Source organism: Eptatretus burgeri, chromosome 11, assembly GCF_056783735.1.
Source record: "Eptatretus burgeri isolate ZD-2024b chromosome 11, Ebu_testis_v1, whole genome shotgun sequence".
NCBI lineage: Eukaryota > Metazoa > Chordata > Myxini > Myxiniformes > Myxinidae > Eptatretus > Eptatretus burgeri.
This window is the reverse complement of record NC_140971.1, coordinates 12,539,242-12,559,891: the sequence shown is the minus strand read 5'-3', so window position 1 is coordinate 12,559,891 and position 20,650 is coordinate 12,539,242. Positions and strand designations below refer to the sequence as shown.

Here is a 20,650-nt window from a genome sequence, read left to right as displayed (position 1 = left end):
GTAATTTGTGGACACCCTGTACTTTCATGATGTACAACTAATTTTTATATATGTTTATGGATATGTATTGGTCGAGGTATATGCAGAGGCATAGGTAAATGTTTATGTATACTGCATATATATATATATATATATATATATATATATATATATATATATATATATATATATATATATATATATATATATATATATAAATATATATATGTATATACACACACTGGCACTGCTATATGTTGTCATCATGTGCAATATTTACAGACTTATTTTAAAATGTTTTATTTATTTTAAATGCGATGTTGAAATAGCTGCAAAGTAAATGTTCCCGTTTTATACACTTACTTTTGTCATGTGAACCAGCTCTGCAGAATTTGACATTGGGGGGCCTAAAATTCACATGAATAAATGTATAATTAAGTTAAAAAAACAATTTATCATAGCATTTCAAAAAGAAGACAAATGTACCAGGAGTTGCAGAGTGTCGAAACGTGTGTGAATGAGCTAATTGCAATTTCGTGTTCGAAGAGTGGCCTTTATCGTGGACTTGGCACATGCTCCAGGTGTTAATATGCACTCCTAAAGTAGCGTGGCAGAACAAGTGCCCAAAATGTAAAGAGAGTACGTACTATTATTTTTTGGGGAAAAGAAACCTCAAACAGATTGCATTACAAGTTTGTGCTCTTGTGCTGCCAAATGCAATCGCAGGTGGATCAGCTGTACGAGGCCTATAATGTGCAGAACCGCCTTCGTGATGGTGCCAACAAGATGCTCCAGGCCTTTACAACCTCTCCAGCCTCAAAACAAGCACGAGAAAGCATGGTTGAGGTGAACAGGAACTTCAAAGAGTGTTGTGAGGTAAGGAAGAGTTATTATGAGAAATTAAATTTTCCTCCAATTTCTGAAGCAAATGCTTGTGAACGTTTGAGCAAATTGTTTTCCTGTCTGGAGCTGCTGTCATCTGTCCAAATTTTCAAAATTTCAGGTATTGTCATAGCAGTGTCAGATGTATTAAGCTAAGAAAGGTTGTAAGGAAAATTTTGACGAGCATTGTTGAAATAATTTTGAGATTTGATGTTTGAGCTCTGCTGACCTCGTTTCAATCCTCAGAGTAGATTGATACAACTACACATGTGTCACTGAATCATGAATCGTCCTTCTGATCCTTCCATCCTTCCGAAGCCGGGGTGGGGGAAGGGGGCATTTGCTAGCATTGGTTGGCAATGAAATTTAAACATCCTATAGGTTTCCTGCAAAGAGTAGGCAAGTAATCTGTTACCATGAAAAACAAATCACAAATTTCTGGAACCTTCAGTTGAACGTCAGGTGGGGCGAGCCGGTTTGTGAAAGACTTGGGTCAAAAATGTTCCCCAGTTGACCCTTCAGGATGTTGGGACGAATTGAGGGATGGAGATGGAGGGGTGGGCAATTTATTTGTGCCCTTGATTGAACCTGGATTTCCTCAGCATGTATGCAGAATTTGGTGGAGATTGGTCCAGGGGTGTGGAATTGTACAAAAGTCAAAGAAAAGTCTTCACACTGACACACACACACACACACACACACACACACACACACACACACACACACACACACACACACACACACACACACACACACACACTTCGTATGTACATATATATATATATATATATATATATATATATATATATATATATATATATATATATATATATATATATATATATATATATATATATATATATATATATATATATGTGTATATATATGTATATATATATACCGGGCGTAGTGGCGTGCGCCTGTAATCCGGCTACTCGGAGGCTTGGGTTGGAGGATCGCTTGAGGACGGGAGCTCTGCACTGGGCAGGGTGTAGAGCAGCCCGGAATCATGGCGAAACCCAAATCCTGATCCCTGTGTCGTAAGAGGCGACCAGGGTTGCGTCAGGAAGGGCATCCAGCGTAAAACCTGTGCCAAATCAGTATGCGGATCATAACGGATGATCCGCTGTGGCGACCCCTAACGGGAGCAGCCGAAAGATGAACAACATATATATATATATATATATATATATATATATGAAGACCACAAGGGGAAAACCAGAGATGTCAATTTTTATAAATTTCAGGGTTATTGCACCTGCCAATAGTTGGCAACATAAGGTTTCCTCTCACAATATTACTTTAACAAATAACCAGGGGTGTCACATAATTTATATGGTATAAAGTTTAGCCGTGCAATGAAAAAACAAGTGTTGTCAAAGCTGAACAAGTAGAAACCCAGAGCTGTCAGTACTTTACTCATGTTTATCTCCCTTTCATTCATGTTAATTGTTCCACCATAATATTCAGAGTTGAGAAACTAAAAAATGAAAGGTTGTAAAACTTTCACAGCATAAACTCTGAGCACTACAATGGCCTATTTGGTTATATCATGGGCTCTTTAGTTGGTGCATATCATGATTCAAGCCTGGTCAAACCTTTATTGTGACTTTTATGGGACCCACGCAGTGGCATAATGGTTAGCGTGGCTGAGTACCCATCCTCATTCGATGTACTCACCTCCCAATCAACCTGCTTAGGTATATGAGGGAGTCACATGAGGTGACTTCGGCTATCGCGGGGGTGGTTTATCCTTGGTTTCCTCCCGGTTTTCCATCATATTAAGTAGTACGGAGTAAGAAATGGAGAATCCATTGTCATACAAGCAAAATACCCTTGAGTTTGGCGTTGAACACCAATCAAACAAAAAAACAATGACCGTTTAATGTTGAAAAAAATAATCTGTGATCACCAAAGTTATGTAATTTATGCCAATAACCAACAAGCATGAATTTTGCTACACATCCTGGGTTAAAATTGCATGGCAATTATTAAACAAGGGAATAACCAGTGATGTCAGTTTGCAACATTGATTCGTTCTTTGCTCTTAAATTAGATAACACAGAAGCTTGGCAAATGTCAGGTCAGGTCAGGTATGGGAGCATGTGCCAGAACAGCGCGTCGCTGCGTCCACTTTCCGCCGGTACTCCGGGGGCCTCCGTCTGGCCATCCCCCAGGCAGATGCCAGGCCCATCCCCATCTCCTTGAGATGATGGTCAACCTGCTGCAACCATGAGGCACGTGGTCGGCCCACTGGCCTCCTCCACTCATGAGACTCCCTCGCTGAGAGAATCTGGTGAGCAGGATCAGCGTCAGGAAAACGAGCCACATGTCCATACAGCCGCAGCTGACGCTCACGGACTATGCAGGTAACAAATCTCATCCGAGTCTCTCTCAGCAACCGCTCGTTGGACACAAAATCCGACCAGCGATAGCCAAGGATTCTCCGAAGAGACCTGGTACCAAAGGAATTAAGTCTCCGTCTCAGATCCTTGGTCAAAGTCCAAGTCTCGCACCCATAGAGCAAGACTGGAAGTACCAAGGACCTGAAGACTCGGACTTTCGTCCTCCCGCACAGGCACCGGCAGCGCCACACCCCATGATCCAGTGAATCCATGACTCCCCAGGCCCGACCCAGACGTCTATTGACCTCCGGCTCACAACCTGCGGAGACATGAATATCACTGCCAAGGTAAGTGAATCTATCCACGACCTCAACATCCTCACCACAAACAGACACAGACAGGACAGCAGCATCCAAGATGTCACCGAAAGCCTGGATCTTTGTTTTGACCCAAGAAATCCGTAATCCCAACGGCTCCGACTCCTCATTCAGCACCTCGAGGGCCCCAAGAGGATGTCTAAAGTCTCCGCAAAGATGACTGCATCATCTGCAAAATCAAGGTCCGAGATCTTGACATTGCCAAACGATGCACCGCAACTTGATCTCTCCGACATCCTCCCAAAAATCCAGTCCATACAAGTGCTGAAAAGTGTGGGGGCAAGTACACATCCCTGACGAACTCCAGTAACAACTGGAAATAAGTCAGAGGCGGTACCACCACACTTCACAGCACTCTCAGTACCAGAGTAGAGTTCAGACATCAGATCGATCAGTTTCGGTGGCACCCCACGAAGACCAAGAATCCTCCAGAGGACATCCCGATTCACTGAATCGAACGCTTTACAGAGATCAACATAGGCTGCAAGCAGCCCCTGCCGAAACTCTCGTCTGCGTTCAGTGAGGACACGAAGAGCAAGGATACAGTCAATCGTTGACCTCTTTGGTGTAAAGCCTGACTGCTCTGGACGCTGGTGCCTGCAGATGGTGGCGAACCCTATCAAGAATTATCCGAGCAAAGACCTTGCCCGGCACTGAGAGCAGCGTCACCCCTCGGTAGTTGTTGCAGTCTTGGCGATCACCCTTCCTTTCCAGAGAGGGACAACAAGGCCCCTCTTCCAGTCAGTTGGGATGATGCCTGTGTTCCAGGCAGAGCACAAAACTGCATGCAACGACGCGCGTGCAGCATTTCCACCAGCCTTGAGAAGTTCAGCATGGATGCCACAGATCCCTGGAGCTTTGCCCCGTTTCAACTGGTTCACCGCAGCCCGTGTTTCCACAAGCGATGGTGGACCACAGTTGATTCGAGGGTCAGCAACAGGGATTGTAACACCCTTGACGTCCAACTCGACAGCTGGGGATCAGCCTGGTACAACCGCTCAAAGTAACCGGCCCAGCGGGCCTTCACTTCAGACTCCTCTGTCAAGAGCCTACCACTCTCTGCTCGAACTGCAGTGCTCCGAGGGATGGGCTTGGATGAACGTAATGCGCGAATTCCCCTGTAAGCGGGACGAGAATCACCTGTCCACAGGTGATGCTCTACCCCCTCACAGATTCCTCGCACATAGGCCTCCTTGTCCACCCTCAGTGCACGTACAGTTTTACGCCTCAGCTCCCTGAACAGCTCAGCTCTGCCATTCAGCCTGGCCCTGCGACTCTGGTCAATGGTATCCAGTGTCCCTTGAGAGACAAAATTCTTCTTTGCCCTGCGGTGAACTCCAAGGCATCCACCGGCAACATCAAGGACGGTGGTCTTGAAGGTGCTCCACAACTCTTCACACCCAGACCCCCCAAGTGTCCACTCAGCCTGTTCGCAAACTCCTCAGCTACTCTCTCATCCCTGAGCTTGGCAACATCCAGCCTAGGCTGGGATGGTACCATTCTCCAGGATTTAAGGTGCAGCTTTAGAGTTGCTACAACAAGCCTGTGGTCAGTATTGAGGAACTGAGCACTCCGGTAGACCCTGCAATTCTGGATCATCCTCCAACGACCGTCAATGAGGACATGGTCAATCTCCTTTGCCACACCGCCAGCGTTGGAATACCAAGTCCAGCGATGAGCTTGCGGGCGCTGAAACCATGAACCAGCCACCCTAAGTCCATGACTTCTTGCAAAGTCAAGGAACTTAGTGCTATTCTGGTTCATAGTTCCTGACCCATGGGGACCAACACACACCTCATAACCATCCCTATCAGTTCCAGTCGATGCATTGAAATCCCCCAAGACTAGAAGTGTATCTCGTCTGGGGCACTGATCAACCACAGACTCGAGTGTGGCGTAGAATGCATCCTTCACGGTAAGATCACTCGCCTCAGTCGGAGCATAAATAGAGACCAGGGAAATGACACCTAAGGACGGACGAATCCTTAATCTCATAATACGCTCGTTGACTGGTGTTACCTCAATTATCATTGGGGTCAGCTTATTGGACACAGCTACAGCAACTCCTTGGGTATGGTAACCATCAGAGCGACCAGACCAATAGTAGGTGTAACCACCCACCATTATCTCGCCGCAATCCGGTCTCCGAACCTCAGAGAGAGCTGCAATCCCGATGTCCAAACGCTTGAGCTCAGATGATAACAGAGACAGGTGATCATCCTCTCTTAGGGATAGGACATTCCAGGCACCCACCCGAAGGGACCGCCTCAGGTTAACCCAAGGAGACCGCCGTCTGGTGGACGACACCTCAGCACCACTCCGACACACTCTCCCGCAATCTGACCCAGGGATGTTACCCCGTGGTTTCCCTCCTATCAAAGATTGGGGGTCCCGAAGGCTTTGCCCCAATCCCATCATCCGGTGAGCTGCCCTGCGAAGGGAAGCTGCACAGGAGGTACTCCCACGGAGTGGGTTTTCAGATTTTTTTGCGTTTTTGCGTTTTGCGGAATGAACGCAAATGCTACATGCTTAATTTGATCGGCCAATGATCACTCTTCCTTTTACTGGAAAAGAAATCTATATGACAGTTATTAAACAGTCCACCAAAGTCTTGAAACTTTGTTTTTCAGTTTCTTCAAAATTGACTTATTCTGACATCTCTGGTTTTCCCCTTGTGGTCTTCATATATATACATATATATATATATATATATATATATATATATATATATATATATATATATATATATATATTTATATATATTTATATATATATATATATATATATTTATATATATATATATATATATATATATATATATATCTTCTTCTTTCTGCTGCTCCCGTTAGGGGTCACCACAGCGGATCATCCGTATGATCCGCATAGTGATTTGGCACATGTTTTACGCCGGATGCCCTTCCTGACGCAACCCTGGTCGCCTCTTACGACACAGGGATACATATATATATATATATATATATATATTATATATATATATATATATATATATATATATATATATATATATATTATATATATATATATATATATATATATATATCGCATTCCCTAACTTTTTGAAGAAGCAGGGCACAGACTGAGAATGTGGGATAGAGTTGATGTCACCCTGCATTGGCAAAAATGCAGAGAGAGCAGCAGTTGAGTAGCAGGGATTTAGTGGCAGGCAGCCCCTGCAAAGTGCGATTTAACCCTTGTGGAATGAGAGACAGCGCATGAGAGAAAGCACCCTATTTAACCCCAGTGGCATGAGATTTGCAGCCCGGTGCTTGCGGAGATGTGGTTCGCCCTGCATGGGGCAAGTCAGCACTCGCAGTGTGTGCATCAGCTCCTGTGGTATGTGCGCATTTGACTTAGTGATGCAGGGATCTTCTTGCACCAGCTGAGGCATATGTTGTTGCGCTGGCCGAGGCGTGTGTGGCTGCACCGGCCGAGGTGTGTGTGGCTGTGCCAGCCAAGGCGTGTGGCTGCACTGGCCGAGGTTTGTGTGGCTGTGGCGGCCAGAGTTGAGTTGACACTCAGGCTTCGCAAGTCGGTCCTCGACTCCGTTAAGTCAATGCGGGCACTCATCGATTCATCACTTGTGGAGTTTGAACGGCTGCCCATGGTACAGGGTTTAACTGAGCACTGAGCAAAGGTGCCCATGTAGTAGGGAGTCAGTTGATAGAAGAGGATAAGCAAGAGCCCCAATTTGGTTCTTGTTCTGAGGGTTTTTTTTAAAATCAAAACTTATATGCAAAGAGCCACGAGCAACTGGTCAACTTTGGCAATGGGAGTAATTGTGGTGATGAGGTGGATCTGGATGCTCAATGACAGCAGTGGCTGTGAGGAGGGGCAAGCAGGCCTGAGAGCCATGGAGTGATTGCCCACAGACAAATTTTGGCAGCTGAAGTTTTAAAGTTGTTGGAACAAGGAGGAGGCTTTGGGGGGACTTTGACTGGGGGTGGGGGGTTGCTCAGGTTTAGGGCCTCAGCAAATTGCACCCCTGGGAGATTGGGTTGTCAGGCAGCTTTGGGGCTGACTTGCTCACATTTTTACATGTGGTTTAGCTTCATGGTTGCCCACATGGGGAATCTGGAGGTAGTGTTATGAGGCACACCAACTCCTTCAGAGTGCATCCTGAGCTATGGACTTGGGCTCACAGGTTCACCAGACTCCAGTATGGGGAGGAGGAGGAGATTGGGACCATCCCCTGTGCAGAGCGTTGGTGCTGCCAAAGCAGTCTCCTTGGCTATTGGACACAATCCTGGATGGGTCGCTACTCCCACACCATATACCAGCAAGCTGGTACTCATTTTGCCGACCTCGGAAGGATGACAGGTCGAGTTAACCCCACCTGGTATTAATTCAACAGCTGATCAGGATTTCAACTCAGGACCCTCGGATCCAAAGCCCGCCACCCTAACTATTAAGCCAACACCAGGCATATGGTATGGTGGGGGGCGGGGAGTCATTTGAAGTCATTTTTGAAAAACGACCAGTGGCTTGTCAATCTGTGGCCATTTGTCACACATTCTTATCAGCTGTTGGAGTCTAGAACTCAATCAGATTATGTTCCTTCTCACAGAATATGGATTTTTGAACATCCGTAGCCTGGCATTTATGGATCCTTCGCATTTTTGGCTCGTTATCTTCGTCAACCTCATCTTGAGTTATCTTCCTCTGTTTAGCTTTGTAGTTTAGTATTGTTGAACTTTCTGTGGCAGGCTGCATGCCAGTTGGCATAATACTCAACAAAGCTGTCACTGCTTCCATGACTCCCAAAGTGGAATTTTCACTGGAAAGGAATTTATGGCTCTGAAGTCGGCAACATTTTGGAGAAAACGATCAAAGATATCAGATGCTTCTCCTGGACGATTCCTGTTCGAGGGGCACTTTGAGGCCTCGGATGTTTGCTTCTGATAAATAACACAGTGTCTCGTCCATGATTGTGCAGCTTCAGTCTGAAACACAAACAAAAGTAACTATTATGAAGACACCATTCAGTAACACTCACAGTCTATATATATATATATATACATTTTTCACTGACTTGTCATGTTTTTTATTCCTGACCTTTGTCGCCCTCCTGTGACAGAAAAATGAGATGTATCCATTGCAAGTCACTCTTTCTGGAACCTCAACCTGAAACATATTGAATACATATATCGAGACAGAAAATTTCGTAACACCTGACGGACATGTGACTTACAAGAATTTTTCAGAAACAGTCTTGTGTCATATTTTACCGCCCCCTCGTGGGGTCTTAGTAAACTAGTTTATGATGGCTCCACTTCTAAAATTACTCAGAGTACCTTAAAGAAATTCTGTTGAAACTTTAGTGCTTTTGTCCGGCCTGTAACAGTATTTCGTATCAGCCACCTTACGAACGACCACATTCGGCCTTAAGCCAGCCATTGGAGAAGCGACTGGCTCAGAATTTTTCAGGTCCTCACCAGACTCATTATCATTAGTCGTGGTAGGGGCTGTAAATTCGATAACAATACATTTTGTTGTTTATTTTTTTTACAGTAATTTAAAGCTTGTGGAGGGGTAGGCACAAATATGATGCAGGACGAAGACATTCATATACCACAAACATATCGGTGCAATCAAAACGAATTTGCATTTTGGATTTCACAACACTTATGAGGTTTGTGCTCAGATAGGAAACCAAACCAATTAAATGTATTGGCCTTGCTTTTTGTTTTCTTATGCTTGACCCTTTGGACAGCCATTATAACAAAATTATACATTTCCAGTGTGGAAAGAGTGTAGAGTTGATTACGTGCCTGAATTGAGACTCATGGTCTATAACTACGCAAACAGTCTCATGAAAATACCAGGAATAGTCCACTACAAAACGTTTGGGATTTGCATCTGCCTTGTCAAACCGATGGAGATCGATTTTTTTTTTTGCTCACAGAGAATGTGCTCAATTGAAAACGAGTTTGAAAACTACCTGGGAGAGTTCCACGTGAAGATGAAAGGTACCTGCTCTGCTCATTGCACGTATGGCAGGATGAGTGGATGTTCTGCTGAGCATGGAACTATTATGAGTCTAATTGTGGTCTGTTGCTTTAAAAGAAAGAAACTCACCAGTGTCATTATTTCATAGGCGAAGAGCTTCACATATTACGTGATGAATCATCTGTTGCAATTGTCGCCTTATTACGAACAAAAATGTATTGCGTTTTCCTCCATGCTCACATGCTTGTAATGCCATGCAGTAAAAAACAATTTTTTTCTCTCTGATTCCCATATGTTCTCCCAAGGACTGGTGGGGTTTGCACGGCTCTGTCCTGGTGACCATTATGAGGTGAGCAACATTTTGACAAAATATGCTTATTCAAATTACACTCATCTGTAGTTGTGTATGAACGCCAACTTTGATACCTCTGACTTATCAACTCCTTCCTCCCAAAGTGAATATGTATATATATATATATATATATATATATATATATATATATATATATATATATATATATATATATATATATGTACCAGTGTACTGGGCCTGGTGTATGCCCCGGTTAGAATAGGTGTACCATATCCCTGTGTGTCATATGAGGCGACCAGGGTTGCGTCAGGAAGGGCATCCGGCGTAAAAACCTATGCCAAATCATTATGCGGACAATAAAACGGATTTCCATACCGGATCGGTGGAGGCCCGGGTTACCAACCACCACCACCACCGGTGCCGTTGGTCAGCAGGGTACCTGTGGAAATTGTGCTACTGCTGGACGAAGGAGGAGAAGGAGACGGGGAAGGCGGGTCCAGAGGCAGTGGGAGAGGGGGAAGGGTAGAAGTGTGGAGGTGAGAGTTGGAACTCTGAATGTTGGGACTATGACTGGCAAAGGGTGAGAATTTGCTGATATGATGGAGAGAGGAAAGGTGGACATACTGTGTGTACAAGAGACCAAGTGGATGGGGAGTAAGGCTAGGAGCATTGGAGGTGGTTTCAAACTGTTCTACCATGGTGTGGATGGGAGGAAAAATGGTGTCGGGGTAATCCTGAAGGAGGATTATGTCAAGAGGGTATTGGAGGTGAGGAGAGTGTCGGACCGAGTGATGAGTGTGAAGTTGGAAATTGAAGGGGTGATGATGAATGTCATCAGTGCATATGCCCCACATATGGGGTGTGAGATGGAATATAAAGAAGATTTCTGGAGTGAGTTAGATGAAGTGGTGGAGAGTGTATCCAAGGATGAAAGAGTGGTGATTGGAGCCGATTTCAATGGGCATGTTGGGGAAGGGAATAAAGAGGATGAGGAGGTGATGGGGAGGTACGGTCTCAACAAGAGAAATGTGGAAGGGCAAATGGTGGTAGATTTTGCAAAAGAATGGAAAAGACAGTGGTAAATACGTATTTCAAGAAGAAGGAGGAACACAGGGTGACGTACAAGAATGGAGGAAAGTCCACACAGGTGGACTACATATTGTTGCGAATTCGCGCCCGCCAGCGTGCGATCGACCGTGTGTAGCCAAAAGCGGCCGCGTAGCCCACCGGAACGGACAATTCAGTCGTGACCCTCCGGGAAACTACCGCCCGGAGCCAATCACGGGTGGGGTTTAACCTCACCACAATCGTGCCAATTGCCCACCCACGCAGGATAGGGTTGCTCACCAAATTCGACCTACCTAAGTACCTGCGCGAGTGGTCGACCAGACGATCGTACCACGCCACAGGCCGACTCCGGACACGAACCGCTTAAGTAGTTTGTGCCGTATTACAGGGATAACCGAGCGGAGTTATCGTCAGCCTCGATGGTTCCGATTAATTATCGGGCGTTTTAAACCCACTATTAATCCCTTACGTGATGCAAGATGGAGATTCAATACAAGGAAAAGACGAAGCGAAACGGGAAAACAGTTTACACAATGCACTTTATTTACACACACAGACAAGCACGTATATACAGCCATACAGTCATGCAACAAAAGCAAATGCAATAGAAAGAGTTACACCGAATAAAAGGGCAATGTACCGGCACAGACACTTAAGCAGTTCTACTTATTGGACACGGTGCCACAGCATGCATTCAACCCAAAAGAAAGAAAGCCACCCTCATAGGCAAGGAGGCAGACAGGTCCGTAGACCAAATGTACGTGGATCCTGGAGGATCGGCCAGGTCCACGAGACCGGGAAGGTCTTACCCGCGTCCTCGTGACGCGATGGCGGGCAAGCCGCAGTGTTCGCGCAGCTGCGCCCCGACTCCGTGCCCCTGGCGTGGTCGGCGAGTCCTCTCCGGCATGCTCCGTGCGAGCAGTTTTGTTGGCACCACATTTACGGTGGGGGAGGAATGCCCCCCCCCGGCACTATCTCAGCACGGATGGGGGTGGGGGAAAATTGCTGATGCTCAAGGAGAGGGGAATGGCTGGCTGGCTTGGACCCCGCGACAAGACGAGTGACCCCCACACCGCAACCTCGTTGCCGACCGCCGTCTTCCCTTGACTCGACCAGCCGCCTGCAACCAAACCGCACGAACTCCAACTCCCTCCAACTTCCCTGCAACTCCTCTCCAACTCCTCTCAAACTCCCCTGCAACTCCACTCGACTCCTCTCAAACTCCCCTGCAACTCCACTCGACTCCTCTCCTCTCAACTGGACTTAACTCCGAACTCAACTCCCCTCCAACTCCCCTGCAACTCTTCGCGAGTCGCCTTGCGCTCGCATCTTTATAGGCCTCAGGAGGAGCCTATATGCAAATATTCGGATCAAAACGCGATTGGAGGCGGGGCCACGCCACTCTCTGTTCAGCCATTGGTCGGGCAAAAAGGGGGCGTGAAGCATTCCTGATCCGCTTTTCGGGGCGAAAGGAACGCATTCACAGCGGGTTCGAAGGCGGGGCTACACTACCCGATGCTCGGTCATTGGATGGATGAGAAGGGGGTGTGAAGCATTCCTGATCCGCTTTTCGAAGCGAAAGGAACGCATACACAGCCCATGGCACGATGTGTGGTTGAAAGGCGGAGGTGGTGGGAGTTTGGTTGTTGGTGGGCGTCGTTTGAGAATGGTGGTGAAGCGATGTTTGCGGGATGGAGTTGTGGAGGTAAAGAGGCGAAGGTGGTGGTGTTTGAGTTGTTGGCGGGTGTCGTTTGAGAATGGTGGTGAAGCGATGTTTGCGGGATGGAGTTGTGGAGGTAAAGAGGCGAAGGTGGTGGTGTTTGAGTTGTTGGGGGATTCATGGTTGAAAATAACAATAGAGAAAGAAAAAATGGCAAACTTAAATCGTCGCAGCCTGGATGAATCACACATATTCCCTCTATACAACGGGTTTGGGCTAACTACACATGAACTTACAGAGATATCTCACCTGAGGACTCTTTATGGTGTAATGCGAATTTCCACAACCATAACACTAGTGCACACAGGTGGACTACATATTAAGCAGGAGATGCAACCTGAAAGAGATTAGAGACTGTAAGGTGGTGGCAGGGGAGAGTGTAGCTCGACAGCATCGATTGGTGGTCTGTAGGATGATTTTGGAGGTGAGGTTGAGGAAGAAAGTGAGGGCTGAACCAAGGACCAGATGGTGGAAGCTGAAGGAGGAAGACTGTTGCGTGGAATTTAGGGAGGAGGTGAGACAGGTGTTGGATGGTGGTAAAGAGGGGTGGGATGATTGGGCAACTACAGCAGAAGTGGTGAGGGAGATAGCTAGGAAGGTACTTGGTGTGACATCTGGACAGAGGAAGGAAGATAAGGAGACTTGGTGGTGGAACGAAGAAGTACAGGAAAATATAAGGCAGAAGGGGTTGGCGAAAAAGAAGTGGGATAGCCAGAGAGATGAAGAAAGTAGACAGGAGTACAATGAGTGGCGGCGAAAGGCAAAGAGAGAGGTGGCAAAGGCTAAGGAAAAGGCATATGGCGAGCTGTATGAGAAGTTGGATACAAAAGAAGGGCAAAAGGATTTATACCTATTGGCAAGATAGAGGGACCGAGCTGGGAAGGATGTGCTGCAGGTTCGGGTGATAAAGGACGCAAATGGGAATGTGCTGACGAGCGAGGAGAGTGTGTTGAGAAGGTGGATGGAGTACTTTGAGGAGCTGATGAATGAAGAAAATGAGAGAGAGAGAGAAGGTTGGAAGAGGTGGAGATAGTGAATCAGGAAGTGTGGTGAATCAGTAAGGATGAAGTGAGGACTGCTATGAAGAGGATGAAGAGTGGAAAGGCGGTTGGCCCAGATGGTATACCAGTGGAGGCATGGAAGTGTTTCGTAGAGATGGTAGTGGAGTTTTTAACCAGGTGGTTTAATAAAATCTTGGAAAGTGAGAAGTGAGAGGATGCCGGAGGAGTGGAGATTAAATGTACTGGTTCCGATTTTCAAGAATAAGGGTGATGTGCAGAGCTGTTGTAATTACAGAGGGATAAAGTTGTTAAGCCACACCATGAAGTTGTGGGAAAGAGTAGTGGAAGCTAGGTTGAGAGGAGAGGTGACGATCTGTGAGCAGCAATATGGGTTTATGCCAGGAAAGAGCACCACTGATGTGATGTTTGCTTTGAGAATATTGATGGAGAAGTATAGGGAAGGCCAGAAGGAGTTACATTGTGTGTTTGTGGATTTAGAGAAAACTTATGATAGGGTGCCAAGAGAGGAGTTGTGGTATTGTATGAGGAAGTCGGGAGTGGTAGAGAAGTATGTGAGGATGGTGCAGGATATGTTTGAGGACTGTGTGACAGCGGTGAGGTGTGCGGTAGGAATGACGGACCGGTTTAAGGTAAAAGTGGGATTGCACCAAGGATCGACTCTGAGCCCTTTCCTGTTTGCAATGGTGATGGACAGGTTGACTGACGAGATCAGACTGGAGTCTCCATGGACTATGATGTTCGCGATGACATCATGATCTGTAGAGAGTAGGGAGCAGGCTGAGGCGAGCCTCGAGAGGTGGAGGTACGCACTGGAGAGAAGGGGAATGATAGTTAGTCGGAGTAAGATGGAGTACATGTGCGTAAATGAGAGGGAGGGTGGTGGTATGGTGCAGTTGCAAGGAGTTGAGGTGGGGAAGGTGGATGGGTTTAAATACTTGGGATCAACTGTCCAAAGTTATGGAGAGTGTGGGAGAGAAGTGAAAAAGTGAGTGCAGGCAGGATGGAGTGAGTGGAGAAGAGTTGCAGGAGTGATTTGTGACAGAAGGGTAGCTGCAAGAGTTAAGGGGAAAGTATATAAGACGGTAGTGAGACCAGCTATGTTGTATGGTTTGGAGGCGGTGGCGCTAACAAAAAGACAGGAAGTGGAGCTGGAGGTGGCAGAGTTGAAGATGCTGCGATTCTCGTTGGGAGTGACGAGGATGGACAGAATAAGGAATGGGTATATTAGAGGGACAGCGCAGGTAGGACAGTTTGGAGACAAAGTGAGAGAGGTGAGATTGAGATGGTTTGGACATGTGCACTGGAGGGAAGTGGAGTATATCGGGAGAAGGATGCTGAAGATGGAGCCGCCAGGTAGGAGGAGAAGAGGAAGGCCAAAGAAGAGGTTCATGGATGCAGTGAGGGCGGACATGTGGGTGGATGGAGTGAAATTGGAAGATGTGGAGGATAGAGCGAAATGGAGACGGATGATCCGCTGTGGCGACCCCTAACGGCAGCAGCCGAAAGAAGAAGAAGAATATATATATATATATATATATATATATATATATATATATATATATATATATGTGTATATACTGTCTATACACGATGGTCAAAAGTTTTAGAACACCCCTATTTTTCCAGTTTATACTGAAATTTAAGTAGTTTAATATTTCAATGTACTCTGAAATTAAAGCATAGGACAAATAAAGAATTGCAGATAAAAACAAAATCATGAAATTGTTTTCTTGAACAAAATTAAATCTAAGTTTTTGCCTCATCAAAGTCGCCACTTTTTGCAGATGTAATTAAATAGCCGAACATACTCGTGGAATTCTTTCTGCAATGGAAATCAAATATTGTTCGCGAAGTTCTTCCCAACACTGTTGCAGAAGTTCCCACAAATGTGTTGCACTTGTTGGTTGCTTTGCTTTCATCCATCTGTCCAGTTCATCCCAAAGCAGCTCGGAGGGGTTTAAGTCTGGAGACTGTGCTGGCCATTCTGTGATTTGAAGCCTACCGTCTTGTGCTTTTCTTCTAAGGTAGTTCTGACATAGCCTGGAGGTATGTTTTGGGTCATTATCTTGCTGTAGAATGAACCCCCGACCAATTAGGCATAGATCAAAGGGTATTGCATGGCGCTGCAAAATGCTGTGATAGCTCTTTTGGTTCAGGGTACCAGTCACTCTGTGCAAGTCGCCGAGTCTGGATCCAGCAAAAGAGCCCCAGATCATCACGCTCCCTCCTCCATGTTTGACAGTTGGTGTCACACACTGAGGAACCATCCTTTCGCCGACTCAATGGCGTACAACAACCCTGCGTGATGAACCGAAGATTCCAAATTTTGATTAATCGGTCCATGAGACCTTCTTCCAGTTTTCAGTAGTCCACTGGCGGTGCTTCATGGCCCAGGCAAGCTTCTTTTTCTTATTTTGCCATCTTAGCAATGGCTTTCTTAATGCCACTCGACCTGTCAAACCTGCAGCTCGAAGTCTTCGCTTCACAGTTGAAACTGAGACTTCCTTACTTCGACCAGTGTTAAGCTGTGCTTGAAGCTGCTGTTCTGTGAGCTGCCTACCACGCAAGCTGTTGACTCTCAGAAACTTCTCTTCTGATTGTGTTGTGGTTTTGGGTCTGCCAGACCTCTTCCTGTCAGAGTTTCCTCCAGTTTCCAAGTGCCTTTTGATGGTGTAGGAAACTGTACTCACTGACACCTTGGCTTATTTTCCAATTTCTCTGAAGGAAACACAGTTTTAAGGGTTATAATGGTCTGTCTGTCTTCCATTGTTAGTTGTCTTTTTCTCGCCATTATGACAGCAATATACTACTTCCTGCAATGTAATATTGTCCAAATAATGCTTCAGAGGGTTTTGCAACACAGTCTGTTCCAACACTGCTTTTATACAGACAGGGGGTTTGTAACTAATCAACAAAAGTTGGGACACCTATCGGAATTGTTTGCATCAACTTTCAAGGCATAATTTACTTCCATTGCTGCAGAACAGCTGCAGTTGCTTTCCCATTACTTGTTCCCTGTAAAGGGCCTTTTTTAGCAACTCTGAAATTTACATTATGTTTCAGTTTTTGGTAGCCTAAACTTTTTTTTTAAACCTCAGGCATTTTACTGCTTTGCTTTGTCCCATTTCAGGTTATTCACTGGACTTGAACTGCTTAAATTTCAGTGAAAACTGGAAAAATGGGGGTGTTCTAAAACTTTTGACCGGTAGAGTATATAATTTTACCAGAGTGAAGACACAATGCAATATTATTATGGAGAACAACCTGCTAGTTTGAAAGAGAACAGAGTGGATTTCTTTGGTGAAAATTGTGAGATATGTTGATCATGACGCTTTTGCTCTCTTCAACACCTGCAGCTGATTAAATCAGACGATGACCCTCCCAATGCCCCAGTTTGTCTTCGAGGAAACACCAACAGTTGTTCTTCATCACCACCTGCAACAAGAGAAGAGTTAGCAATATCTGACCTATACTTTTATTTTTATGTCCTTGTTCCAGTGGAAGACTGAAATCAAACCTGCAGTCCGAGATGTATTTATTTAATATGTGGCATGACCTACTTTTCATGAAATGCCATCACAATGAAACGGAATACCAAGAAGGAACCCAAAGAAGTGAAGAGCAAATATGGAGTCATCAGGAAGAACCTGGATAGGATTCGGGTTTCAGTTGCGACTCGACAACCCTCAAACCCATCCAGGCACAGCCAAGTGAGCCTTGCAGAAAAAACTTCGTCAAGAATTCACTTCTCCTGAAAGAGATAGAAAACGAAAGAGAGGAATCGAGAGTAAAACAGATGAAAGAGAGGAAAAAGTCATAATTAGAATGAATAAATAGAATGATGAAAAAAATAACATGAATAAAGAATTGTGGGAAAAAAAAATCATTGGAAAGAAATGTGATAGAAACAAAGATGTTGGGAAGAACCCAGACAGATAGATTTCATCAGTTACTCCCCTATTTGAAACACAGCAACGTGTACAAGCTACCAAAGGCAGCAGCATGTACACACTAACAGAGGTCCTTTTTATGAGGAAAAAAATATTCAGGATTGTCCTGAAAGCCAAGCGTCCCAAAAAACTAACATTCAAACTGTGGCGACTCCACTTAATGCAACCGATTCCGGATGTTGTTTGTACGGATTTTCAAGAAGTCAACATTTTCCAATCTCTGTGGGCTCACATGTTTAATCTCGGTTGACACATTCAAAATAATGTTCTGTGATTTAATTGCTCACAATTGTCCACACTCTTCTGTGAACATAGTGCTTCAAATAAGCTGCAATCAAATGATTTTGGCTCTCTCGAAAAAGCCTGTGCAACAACCCGAGTTGTTTCCTCATCAACACTGTGAGTTCCCGTACTCTATCCTGGATATCCATGCTGCGAAAAGTCTCGTGGCAAGGAATGCACCGGGTGGTTTACCAGTGCCTTCTTAGCAGTGAGTGAATAATTGCAAGCACCCTGAGCAAATTACAAAATTTCCTACTCGGACTACTGATAACTCACCTACTCTTCCTACAGGCATTTTTCGACGAGCGCATCGAACCCTGGGATGAAATCACCCCGGGGTGGCCATGGAGCGGTCCCAGAGCCGCTCCAGGGCCGCAAAAGATTTTTCACCCCAGAGTTCACCTCCGGATAGTTTTAAACTTGTTCGGCACTAACTGCACTCCTTTCGCACCGGGGTGCGCTCCCCCGGGGTAAAATGTTCGAGGTTACACTTTAAGGTTTAAACGTTCGGTGAGAACACTGTGCATGCACATGCAATTGATGGAATGAAGCTAAAGGTTGCGAAGACCTGAACCGTGTGCTGTTTGGGTGCAAAGTCAATCAAAAACGACCATTTGCAAATATTTTAGTTGCGACGGACAAGTTCAGTTACAAGATTGCACATGAAAAGTGAAAAGGGAACAATTTCAGAATTCAAAGCCACAGAGAACGTGCTTTCACTTTGACCTTTGAAACCAGAATCCAGTTTGTTAATTATGGAAGACTCACCGCAACCGCTCATTGTACCTCATAGCGTCCCGGGGTGAACCCAACCCATCTTTTTGTTCACACTACACCTCTGGCCCTGGGACAAGTGTTTCACCCTGGTTGAAAAATCCCACCCATGGTCTGGAGCAGGGTTGGGTTCACCCTGGGGTGAGACCAATCTCGCAGGTCTGTGAGACCAGGGCAAAAACTGCATGTGCAAAAGCTCGAGTACGTTCACCTTTGTCGTCCCAGGGCCACCCCCGAGATTTGGTCCAGTATAAAAAGAGCTTTTGCGAAAGGCACTGTGGGACATTATATATATATATATATATATATATATATATATATATATATATATATATATATATATATATATATATATATATATATATATATATATATCCATGAACTAATATTTGCAGATGGGACACCCAGCTTAATGTCCAGCCGAGGGTCTGCATACTTTGTTTGTATGAAGCACCAATCCGACAGTTTATAGTCTGTGTCGGAAATGGAACCCAGACCAGACAGCTCAGAGATGAGTGTGCTGTGAGTACCCCAGGAGTATATGAAAGCTGAAACGTGAAACATTTCCAACCATGGTACAAATCTCCATCAGACAGGGTGTTCCACAACCTCCTGACACATTTAACGCAAGACCTCTGTGCAAATGCTTCCAAATTCAAGGAACTTCCTGTCTTCGAATCGATATAAGTGTGTTCTGACGAGCTTGGTGGAAATATTTGCTTGCTTCCATGATGAGTAATGGCGTGGCTTTGAAACAGCGATATTTAAAGGCTCTTTGCTGCCAGCAAGTGTCATAACAAGCAACAAAATGACTTGTTTTTCACTTCGGTTTTTCCTTCCATTGTCGCATGATTCTTGTTTCCGACCAGAATAGCAACTTCCTCTCCTTGAGATAGTTTGCGTCCTGTGAGCCGTTTTCAACATGTCACTTTCCTGGATAATTTATTGGAGCTGTCACTTTAGAAGAAACTGTGCCATTGATTTTGTGGGAAAGTTTTGATCGAGGATGACAGGATGTCTTTAATGTACACAGTGGTACTCAATTGTCGTCACACCTCCAATATGGTTCCGCACACAGAAGAAGCTCACAATTCAGCACATATAAGCTGTCAGAATTATCACAAACTGCAGGACTCGATGTACAATTTCAAACAAGAACACCGCTCCTCATTGAAGATACAGGTCCAAACCACACCTTAAAAATGGGACGTGGAGATGTTACATTTATATAACTAACGAAATACATATTCAAGGTCATTTGCCAGTAGTGAGGGCGACTGTAACACTCAGCAGGACTAAAAGCAATACCAGCTAAATCGCAGACGAGCTCCCCAGGAGAGCCAATGGCCATCCAGTAAGGGGATCCATCCATCCATTTGGGACCATACTCTGTGCAGAGTGTTGGTGCTGCCGAAGCAGTCTCCTTGGCTATTGGGCACAATCCTGGATGCGTCACCACTCCGACACAGTATACCAGCATGCTGGCGCTCATTTTGCCGACCTCGGAAGGATGACAGGCCGAGGTAACCCCACCTGGTATTAATTCAACAGCTTAGTGGGATTTGAACTTTGGACCCTTGGATCCCAAGTCCACCACCCTAACCATTAAGCCAACACCAGGCATAGTAAGGAGATGGCATCTCCAAAAAACACTTATCCGGTTCGTCCCTCCTGGAAATCCGAGGTAGTCCCTCCGAGTCTGCTGTAGGAGGTGTGACAGGTAAGACCACGATGGGGATACGTGGCTGGGCCATGCCTTGGTGACAGCACCCCAAAGGGCCAGGGAGGGCCTGAAGAGGTGACCTGCTGGGCATGTGGCTCAGCAGTCTGTCCCTGTGGTTTCGGGGCAGTTCAGCATGTAGCGAGCTGCTAGACACTTGTATTGGGCTCACCTGCTCCAGACCCCAGAATAAGTCCTTCCTCTCCGGACTGTTGGCCCCAACTTTATTCCACACCCACACATGTGAGTTT

General features: G+C 45.5%; 1 protein-coding gene across 5 annotated transcripts in view; it reads left to right on the top strand.

The window, feature by feature from the left end:
• The window catches only part of RIPOR2 (RHO family interacting cell polarization regulator 2), a 193,160-nt gene that overhangs the window by 98,293 nt on the left and 74,217 nt on the right, over positions 1–20,650 (top strand). For all 5 annotated transcript variants that reach the window (XM_085845225.1, XM_085845220.1, XM_085845224.1 and 2 more), the window contains 3 exons: positions 706–855; positions 9,507–9,570; positions 9,856–9,899. In XM_085845225.1, the coding sequence (XP_085701351.1) occupies positions 706–855; positions 9,507–9,570; positions 9,856–9,899 (258 nt within the window). The remainder of the gene's footprint in view (positions 1–705; positions 856–9,506; positions 9,571–9,855; positions 9,900–20,650) is intronic.